The sequence below is a fragment of the Cucurbita pepo genome, unplaced genomic scaffold (assembly GCF_002806865.2).
Source record: "Cucurbita pepo subsp. pepo cultivar mu-cu-16 unplaced genomic scaffold, ASM280686v2 Cp4.1_scaffold000496, whole genome shotgun sequence".
Taxonomy (NCBI): domain Eukaryota; kingdom Viridiplantae; phylum Streptophyta; class Magnoliopsida; order Cucurbitales; family Cucurbitaceae; genus Cucurbita; species Cucurbita pepo.
This window is the reverse complement of record NW_019646725.1, coordinates 1-10,934: the sequence shown is the minus strand read 5'-3', so window position 1 is coordinate 10,934 and position 10,934 is coordinate 1. Positions and strand designations below refer to the sequence as shown.

At 32.5% G+C, this 10,934-nt stretch overlaps 2 protein-coding genes across 2 annotated transcripts; both read right to left on the bottom strand.

Moving 5' to 3' along the window:
- Nucleotides 1–953: 953 nt before the first annotated feature.
- LOC111785456 (protein SPEAR1-like) lies at nucleotides 954–2,248 on the bottom strand. The gene is made up of 5 exons (XM_023665848.1): nucleotides 1,969–2,248; nucleotides 1,815–1,883; nucleotides 1,420–1,484; nucleotides 1,206–1,290; nucleotides 954–1,043 (listed from the first exon to the last, which is right to left on the bottom strand). Exons 1-5 carry the CDS (start codon nucleotides 2,212–2,214, stop codon nucleotides 954–956), a joined length of 555 nt encoding a protein of 184 aa, XP_023521616.1. The 5' UTR covers nucleotides 2,215–2,248.
- Nucleotides 2,249–5,555: 3,307 nt separating this feature from the next.
- On the bottom strand, nucleotides 5,556–8,578 carry LOC111785455 (methyltransferase-like protein 5). Its single transcript, XM_023665847.1, has 9 exons — nucleotides 8,519–8,578; nucleotides 8,363–8,419; nucleotides 7,987–8,084; nucleotides 7,734–7,803; nucleotides 7,600–7,648; nucleotides 7,174–7,262; nucleotides 7,035–7,082; nucleotides 6,069–6,128; nucleotides 5,556–5,928 (listed from the first exon to the last, which is right to left on the bottom strand). Exons 1-9 carry the CDS (start codon nucleotides 8,576–8,578, stop codon nucleotides 5,818–5,820), a joined length of 642 nt encoding a protein of 213 aa, XP_023521615.1. The 3' UTR covers nucleotides 5,556–5,817.
- Between the last annotated feature and the right edge of the window lie 2,356 nt (nucleotides 8,579–10,934).

The window sequence follows — 10,934 nt, the reverse complement described above, 5'->3', positions numbered from 1 at the left end:
GACATATAAAACTTGGATAATATTCTCACGAACGTTTAAAAAAAACGTTCTATAAGACTGATTTTGTTCGTTTTAGGAAATAAATTCATGTCGACTGTTTTTAGATCCGTATTTCTTTGATTCATTACATGACTGCGATATTTGAGAATTTCTTACTATATGATAAGTGAAAAACGTGTTTAGAAATAAAATATTAGGAGTTTGCAGAGACTGAATTCATGGGGATCTGCTCCGAACAAAACGGAGAATGAAGGAGGAGACGAGGCGAAATTACATTCTCCGTCCACGTCCCCAACCCGACCTCGCCCCAATCTTTGTCCCACCCTGCAAAAATGAACGTAGAATTTGGCGAAAAATTAAAAATAAAATTAAATTACTTTTCTTATTTTTTTTTTTAATAAAGTTTCAACGGTTGAATAAAAGAATGCTCAAAACCAATGAATCAGATAAAGTTGATGTATTTTTCTTCTTTTTCTTTATTTTTTTTTCACTTTAATTTCCTATTAATTAAGAGAATAAAAAAAAAATAAATCAATCAAAATAGTGCAACTGTTTGATTGCTATATGTGTAGACCTGAAAGGAAGCAATAAAGTCCTTGTCTTCACTTTCACAATTTATAAAGAAATATATTGGACTTGTGCATGCATGCAATATTTATATATATTTATATAAATATAAAAATAATAATTACAAATAACACCCTATAATTTTCCAATTTTACAAACCACGCCCTTGTATTTCTTTTTTTCCCCAATAGTTTCAAACTTCTCAAAAACAACCCTACACTTTTATCAAAATTTACCTTTTTTAAGTGCGGTATCCAACTAAAGAGCTGTTTGAATCCATTACGAGTTAATTATATGACGGTTTCGTGAAAGCTTGTATGCTCATACTCCTAGTAAGTTGTTGGTCGGGATCGTGGAACTGTTGTTCGAGAATTCGGCCGGTTCTATTAAATTGACAATCTCAGCTCCAAATCTAGTTCACTCGATTCAGAATTCTTGCTGCTTAATCCCATTGAATCACTCCCGTATTTTGAATCCTGCATTTTCCAACATTATTACTCTATAATTATTTTACATTTAATTAATTGAAATTAGCATAATTATGAAAATCTAAAGATTTTATTAGATTTTTTCATATAAATTTGTGGAAAAATACATTAAAATTAAGTTAATTTAAAGAGAAATATATATTAACTGACCTGTAAATGAGTATTGAAAAGGTGTCCGGTCATGTTTGGTTGACCGAAATGTTGGGTCTCCAAGAATGTATGAGTTGGGTCCCATCTAAATTATCACAAATTAATAAATAATTAAAAAATTAGCAATTAATAGTAAATTAAATATCTAAATTTTACAAATAATAATAATAATAATAATAATGTAATTATGATGGATAAATAAATCTTACGTTACCTTAGAGAAGTTGTTGGCTGAAAATCACCATATCCGAAGCTTCCTCTTTCATGTTCTCCCATTCCCTGGGAATCCATTTAAAGTAAAAATAAACAAATAAAATTATAATTAAAAATAAAAATAAAAATAAAAATTTATTCAATAATTATCAAATAAATTATATCCATTTTTTTAATGATTAATGTGATTTATTTAAAGAAAATGTTCCATTTTTTTTTATTTTTGAGATAATAAATTAAATATTATCTGCTAGTATGAATTTATACACAGATTTACCAATTAAACGTTTTTATTTATTCGCGAGTTCATAATTCAAATATTCGTCGGTAATAAAATATTTTTATTTCTATGAAATTCTAGAGAGAGAAGGAGTTTAGAGAGAGAGAGAGAGATACCATAAAGGTTTGGTAGAAGCCATAGGAAGGAGATGAAGACGACGCCGTTTCAATTCTCATGTCATCGCTCTACATGAACACAAAAGAAACCCTAAATCATAAGAATAAATATTATTTTTAATTTCACTTCTTAGAGAGAGAGGGAGAGATTTACGGCGGAGAGATTTGGATACGGGTGGCCGTAAGCCGCACAACCCATTTCGCCATGCAATCTGATCTTCTCCAACTGAGCAACTCCCAACCCTCTCTGCGGCTGCTTCGGCTTCTCTCCGCCGCCGCCTCCCTTCCTCCCTCTCCTCACCACCGTCGCCACCGCCGCCGCCGACGACGGCGACCCACTTCTCCTCTTATCAATATTATTATTCCCCATATTCATCTCCCCAAAATAGCCACTCCCCATAAGAGAGAGAAACAAAAAGGTAGAGAGAGAAAGTGGAAGCGTTGTTCGCCGGCGGCAATCTGAGAAACCAGAGATCTCCAAAGCCCTCTTTTTAAGCTCTTTTTCACAGTCCCAACAATTATTGCACCGCTGGATCAGATTGTCTCTACGATTTCTATGTTATTTATACTTAGATTTTATGCTCTTTTATTTTTTTATTTATTATATAATATTACCAATCATAAATGTTTTTTTTTTTAATTTTATTTTAGTAGTTAAAAATTTAAATATTTAATCTACCATAATATAATTATCCATTTTTCACAATTATAATATAAAATAAAATTATATAAATTTATATCTTATACAATGACAACTTTAGACACTTATACCCGATCATAAAATTGCCTCTTGAACGTTTGATGGTGCGTTTCTCCAACCTATTAAGCAGTAGCCATGGTGTGGTGACACAGTTCTTAGCTCCGAACAACAAATTATCCTTTTTTTTCCGGTATTTTAAAATTATAACATTATTATTTGAAAATAGATAATTGTAAATTATAAAACTTCAATTAAAAAAATCCCTTTCACACCTCTTTTTTTTTTTTAAATATAATATTTGAGATGTAAAAAAAGAATTTCATTTTTAATTATAAAATAAATATTATTTTATATTTTCTGTTTCTTATTATTGAAAAGTCTGNTGAAAAGTCTCAATAGATTAATTGTGAAGAGAGATTATATTAAAATAATAATTCAAATAAAAATATTATAAGATTAAATCGTGATTCATATGACTTTTTTTAATTATATATTATGTAAACATTATGATTGGCGAAGAAGACCAAAGTTATTCAAAATTTAAAAATTTTTTTAAAAAAATTAAAAAATAGGAAAATTATTCAAATTTCACGCGCGCGTTTGCGTGTCCAACTCTTACTTTGACTTTATATATGNTCCAACTCTTACTTTGACTTTACATATGGAATTTACGTTTTAATTTGTATAGGTAGACGCCTATAATTAGGGTTTATTGGAGTTCACAAGAAATAAAATATATTTAAAATATAATATTAATTTCGTGGCTCTGGTCACGTTCCAAAGTAGATAAAATATTAATTATCATCTAAAATATCGATAATTTAATTAATTATTTTTTAATAATTGAACTAAACAATGTGAAAACGTCATCTAAATTATTGAAATTTTATTCTTACCTAAAATTTAAAGGACTGAGATGTTTATAGGGCGAGGTGGGGATCGAGAAGCCTCTTCCGTTCTCGTCCCGCATCCTATTTTAAAGAATTTTTTTATTTAGACCTAAAATTTATATGACTCTGTAGAGATGTCCCCCGGGCGAGATGGGGACTAATAAGCTTTTTCGGTTCTGGTCCCGCATTCTATTTCAGAGAAACAAAAAATATAAATTTCCAAAATAGTGTATATATATATATATATATGAACAAGCTGTGCTCGGCTATACTCGGATCGAACTTTTGAAATTTCACATAAAATCAAACCGATCGTAACCGATGATATCATGAATATTTCACTTATTTATTAAAAAATAAAAAACTTCGAGTCGATGAGTTTTTGAGTAAATTTTTTTTTAAACCGAACTCAAGTATTTGATTTATAATTTTTTTTAATTTAAGTACCCTTGTCTAACAATAAAAATATTTATTTATTTATTTATTTTCAAAGNTTATTTTAAGAGTTATTGAAAATTAAATAATTGAAAAATAATTATTAATTAAAATATGGGTAAGCATGTGTGGAAAGCAAAGCAACTAATTTAATATAAGATTTTTATTCCCTTAAAAGAACAATTATTTTCATCGTGTTTGTGGTTTGGTGAATCATGTGGCTACAATGAACTCTCCATTTTAATGCCAAACCGATATGGATAATTGTAGATAGCTAACTCGAGCATAGGTCAATAGATAAAAATAGCATTATTATTTTAAAGGTCGATAATTTGATCTTTCACTCACTAGATGTGTACACGAGTTAGATTGGAATCGTTGGTGGCCCAAGCAACCCAACCCAGGGTTGGGGTGTCGGGTTAATTTTTATTTTAAATTATTTTAAAAAAATCTATTGGTCTGTATTGCATTAATAACTAAAATCTCATAAAACTCAAATATCAAACATTCACAAGTTATAATGCATCAGTACCCACGGTTACAAACGTCAAATATTTTTAAATTTTTATAATATCTTAAAGTAGGATAGGGATGAGCTGTAACTCTATTTTTCGAGTTCGTTGGGTTGACCCGATAAAAAAAATGTCAACCTATAAACCGACCCAAATTTTCATATGTGCTTTTGGTTCAGTTATGTACGACTTATTTACTCTAGCATCACATTAACGGGAGAGACCAAATATATGAAGTCAGCGTCGTAGCAAACTAAATCCTGATATTATTAGAGCCATAAGTTCGTCGTTTATCGTCGACCTGTTAATGATGGCTCAACTGACTTAAAGTTATAATTACGATGAATTTGTCGTTTTCTCACGAAAATAGAACTCATTTCTTTCCTCTCTTCTTGTAAGTTTGTGTGTGTCATGATCTTTCGACTCCCAAACCAACTAAATATTCAATGCACCTTTGTTTAGATAAGGGATTCTCCTAAAGAAGTTCTTCTTGTTTCCTATATGCACTTTGATTAATAATAATCGAACACGATAATTAATGTTTGAAAGTGATTTTGAAAATAGTTCTTCCTTGTCTCATTAACATGTAACTAATCTTACTTTTTCGCCCATGAAAAGTATGTTTAACTAATTAAATAAATTTATTAATTTAATTATTAACGATAGTTTGTTTCAAAAGAATCCCGAAGCATCAACCACTAAGAAGAAACTAACCTCGAGCTTGTTCAATTTTTGAGTGAGTATGCATCGTATTATAGATGTTATAGATTTTTATGTAACTATGCGTACCAAAACTACTCTACTATACAAGATCATATCGAGTGTAATACAAATATAGGTGTTCGTATGACCGGATAACTCGACCAATCTAGATTATCCAAACCAAATCATAAAACGTTGGTTGAACGGTTCGGAACAAGAAGAGAGAATGACATCACATAATTCAATTATGAAATAATTAATTTATTAGTTTTAAATCATAATTGAACCCATAATTTATTGACATAAAGTTTGAATGAATCCAATGAACATGCTTCTGCCACCCAACAAAGTAGACTTGAAGTCTTTTTAGCAATTTTAAATAAATGTGTTCATATTTAGTTTGTTCTTTTTTTATGATTGTGCTTTTTACACGTTTCAAATGTTGCTTTCTTCTTTGTTTTTTTCTTCTTATTAAAAAAAATAATAATAAAATTCTAATTTTCGTCCAAAATTCTAACAGATTTGTATTTTAATAGTAGTCTTTGAACGTTTAAGACATGACAAAATTACGACTCTCTCGAAGAAATTGGGATGCTTACGAAACAAAGAACGAACGTTTAGCAAACATCAAAGAAATATATGAACATTCTACAGAAAGATGGTGGGAGCTGTTTGATGCTTCTCATCTTGTCTATTACAAAAATGGAAATTTGATGTGATCACGTTACTCACGTCGGAGAAATGGCATGAACGGTAGGTCTGTCCTAAACACCATTTTCTCGGGGGCTTCTTGGCACGAATCGCCAAAGGTCCACGGCAATGTCGACCTCTTTTCTCTTGTGAAATTTGTAAAGTTGGGGCACGTCGTATCGAAGCTAAGAGAAAGAAAGGAACAAATGGCTAGATTAGAACTAGAGGTTGATTTGACTTATAATTGAATCATATAATAACATGAATAGCCTGCTGCAAGAAGGAAGCATAAATATCATTGGAACCCCAACAAGCAGTTACCGACCTCGCATAAAACCTCGGCACTTTGGGCACCGTAATCCCGCAAAGCTGCACGTTTTATATGCTGTTGCAATGAAATTAAAAATTATTATAAACAAAAAGAAGAAGAAGAAGAAAAGACTTCAGAACTATAAGAGGTTAGCACTTCGTTCTATTGTTTGGAAGAACATTCAAATAAACCAGGCCTTTCTAGATTGAATAGCTAACTGCCTTGTGAGATCCCACGTCAATTGGAGAGAGGAACGAGGATCAGCAAGGACGCTGGACCCCAAAGGGGTGGATTGTGAGATCTCACATCGGTTGGAGAGGGGAATGAAACATTTTTTATAAGGGTGTGAAAACCTTTCCCCAGTAGACGCGTTTTAAAAACCTTGAGGGGAAGCCCGAAAGAGAAAGCCTAAAGAGGACAATATCTCTTAGGGGTGGACTTGGGTCGTTACATGTCTCCTCAGACAGGTTGCTAAAAGAAGGCTAACACTAGCAATCTAGATGCAGAGGGTGATTGGTTAAGGGAAAAGACAGTATCAAAACTAAGCTACAGATGAAGTTTACACTTCCTATCCAATTCCTACAATATCGTAAAATGAAAAATGTAGAGAGGAATCCTCGAATTGAAAAGACGGAAATATTATACAAAGTGAGCTGCACGAATACCCTTTTCAAGGTTAAAGAAGCAGTTAATAGTTGCTCCATTGTATTCATCCCGTTGTAACAACCCAAGCCCACCGCTAGCAAATATTATCCTCTTTGGTCTTTCCCTTCTGAGCTTCCCCTCATGGTTTGTAAAACGTGTTTGCTAGGGAAAGGTTTCCACACTCTTATAAAGAATGTTTCGTTCTCCTCCCCAACCAACGTGGGATCTCACATTAGTAACCATGCAATGAACCGAACTAACAAGATAACACCAACCCCAACCAAGTGGCAGTGTGTAGAGTTCTAAATGGCATTGAGTTTGAACAGGTAAACTTACATCTCTTGTTGAGGTCTTGTGCAAAGAATAAACTGCTTTGGATGCAAGCTGAAAAGAAATTTCAAAGAATACGAGTCAATGAGAAAATGATGTACATATGTACTCGAGCATCTTAGTCGGATACCCAAACTGTAATTACCTTCAAAGCTGCAGAAAGGAATTCCATATCTGCACCCTTTCGCCGTGTTCCGAATGGTGGATTCATTACAATGGTATCAAAAACCTGGCCTGACCGTATACCGAATGTGTTAAATGTAGTAACAAACAAGAAGCTCGAAGAAGAATACACGACACACCAATAGCCATTATAATGTTACCGCTCAATTCTATCAAACTAAGCCAGAAAAACTTTCACACACACACACACACCGAGTTGTTCTCAATGAATTCAAAGAAAAACATCACTTCGTTGAATCATAACAGAGACAGAATACATTTTTCATCAAGACATACTTTTAAAAAAACTAGAACAAATTGTACTACACGTTATAGTTTACAAGCATGCACGACCCCGATGAGAGTGGGAAGATAGAAAGTTCGCAAGCACGGTATTCCAGTTCGTTACCTCTCAATACCAAGTTCTTTACATCACACTGAACCAAGTCCATTTCCAACTGCAATTTTCAACAGATCAACTAAAATAACAAGAGCAATGAAGACGATACTCCGGCATTCATACATAAAATGAAAATATAGAACCTCAAGATACTCTGCATTTGAAGATGCTATTTCAAGAGATTCAGGATCAATGTCAATTCCTGTAACATGCCTGTCCAAGAATTGTAAGACTGGAAGCATTGCATATGTTTCGAATCAAATATATGCCGAATAAAAACATTTTATCCGCTTCCCTTATAATCAGAAATGGATTGATAACTTTCAACTGAAACACTAAGAGACTAATAAACCAAGAGGAAATAGAACAGAGGAACAGGGGAAAGATGGCACTAACTCTGCACCCAGCAGCGCAGCTGCAGCCCCTAATGTACCACAACCACAACCCAAATCAGCTACTATCTTGCCACTAACATCTCCAAAAGAATTCTCTGCCTGGTAAAGTTTCAAATAAATTATGATTGCATAAAACGAACAAGCAAAAAACGTAGAAACTTATAGTTTCATCACTACATCTGAACCTGCAAATGGATATAAATTTGAACTTCACTGTGTTATAATGAATCGTTAAAGATACTATACGACAAAAACATATGATCCTTTGTAGTAAACAATTTGATTTTCGATTGAATCACTCAGTTCCTTTAAGAATCAAAGAATTCGAGCATAAGCAAAGAGAAGAAAGATGAACGCAGAAGACGGAAGAGAAATACAGTGTACAACATGCGAGAAGCAATGTGAGGTCCAGTTGGGTACTGCTCGAGCTCCACCTGCAACAGGAACGAATTTTCTCGAGTCTGTTGATTCAAAAATTGCCGAATCCGGGAAGGAGATGAAGAAATGAACGAAAACCGCAGACGAAATCAAACCTTTGGATTGGAGAACTGTTGAATTTCACCGAGGAATGACTCTAACTGCTTGAGCTTCATCCTTGTTTGGAGAGAATCTTGATGAATCCGTTCCTTGATAACCCTAATTTAGCCGATTAACCTTTCTGAAAAAAGGCGAGGATATCCTGTTCCAGTTGCCAAGTCATCTCTGATTCTACTCGATCTTCGTTAGTAAAAGTTAGGTTTTTTTAAAAAAATAAATAAATAAAAATATTTCTCAATTATATAATTTTTCATATTTTACGAAATTTCTAAAAAAGTTAATTCATTATTTATTTTAAAAATACCTTTAAAACATTAAAATTTCAAATATATCTTGAAAAAAAAATTCAAATATTTTTTTAAAAATTAAAAAAATATTAGTGAAATTTTAAATTATCATTAATTCCGTCAATATATGGACTGAAACTGTCTATAAACACCTCATTTATAAAAAATTTGGATGAAAATTATTAATATTTTATTTTAAAAATACCATTAAACTTCAATATAACTTAAAAAAATTTTCAAAATATTTATGTTTGAATTTTCAAAACTTTTATTAAAAAATTAAAAATACTTTTACTATTAGTACCATATTTTTTAAAATACTCTGCTTGAAAATAATTTATGAAGTATTTATAGACAGTTTTTATTCATATATTGATAGTAATAATTTTTAATTTTTTTTATAAATTAAAAGATGTTAATGCTATTTTTAAATTTTATGAATATTTTTTTTAAGAGGGTATTTTTCAACTTTTTAAAAAATTAAAAACGTTTTTTTTTTAATCCAAAAACCCATAGTAAAATTATTTTTAAATTTAAAGTTATTATTAAAATTTTAAAAAATGTAAGAATAATTAAAAAAAAAACATCAAAATTTAAGGATGTTTTTATTAATTTAGCATAATTTAAAACAGGATCGACATGTCGGTCTACGGTCACATTTATTCAAATTCTCGAGGGAAGAGAATGATTTGACAGCTTTACCGCCCTCTTAATCCAAATCGCAAACTAATAATATTTGGAAATTCAAATTTTATATTATATACTATTTTATTCTTTTTTTTTTAATATTAAATATTTTACAAAATCCAAAGCCCTTGGCTTCCGAGGTGATAAACATGGCATTGAAGAGGTGGAATTGTGTGGTTGGAGGCCATTAATGGCCGCAGTGCAACAACCAGAGGGTCCCATCTCAGCCATTTCAGGTACCATTCCAGAGAGAGAAACAGTCTCGTTTCGCGTTTCGCGTTTCGCGCATTTCAAAACCTTTGCCTCTGAGATTTGAATGTTACGATTAAAACCCTCTTTTAACCATTTCCGCCATTCTTACACTTCCATTCCGATTCTCTTTACTTTCCCCAATCTGTTCTTCTTTGGAGGATTTTGAGGTCTTATTTTGGATGATGAGCGCTTCCAAGTTCATTAAATGCGTCACTGTTGGAGATGGAGCTGTTGGGAAGACCTGTATGCTTATTTGTTACACCAGCAATAAGTTCCCCACTGTGAGCCTTCTTGAGCCTTCTTTTTCAGATCATTTAATGCTTAATCTGTTGGATTATGTGTTTATTTTCTCTCATTTTGTGTTCAAATTTGAGCCGCAAGAATGTTAGTGCGTTCTATGTTAGATGAAAGTCCCACGTCGACTAATTTAAGAAATGTTTATAGGTTTATAATCAAGGAATACTCTCTCCGTTGGTTTGAGGCCGATCATTTAGTGCTTAATCTGTCCAATTATGAGTTTATTTTCTCTCACTTTGTGTTCAAATTTGAGCGGCAAGAATGTGAATGTTAATGCGTGCTATGTTGGATGAAAGTCCCACCTTGGCTAATTAGGTAGGGAATGATTATAGGTTTATAATCAAGGAATACTCACTCCATTAGTTTGAGGCCGATCATTGAGTGCTTAATCTGTCGGATTATGAGTTTATTTTCTGTCATTTTGTGTTCAAACGTGATCTGCAAGAATGTTAGTGCGTAACACTAAGCTTGAGTAGCTGAATATGAGCTGCCAGTTCATAGACTCTAAGTTTTTTACCCATTTTCTCTTCATTTCATTTGTTTGAACTTCTGCTGCAAGTCTAAATTTGGGTACTTCATAATGGAGTTCTCTTTCTCCATTGATGATTTTTTCTAGTACTCTTCTTAAATATGAGCTGCAAGTACATAAACACGAGACCATAGGACGGTCGGAGACGGTTGGAGGGGAGAATGAAGCATTTCTTATAAGGATGTGGAAACCTCTCTCAAACAGATGCACTTAAAAACTGTGAGGCAGATGACGATACATACCGAGGCAAAGTGGAAAATATCTACTAGTGGTGGCTTTAGATTGTTACAAATAGTATTAGAGCTAGACATCAAGCAGGGTGTTAGGGAGGATGTTGGGCCTCCAAGAGTGGTGGATTGT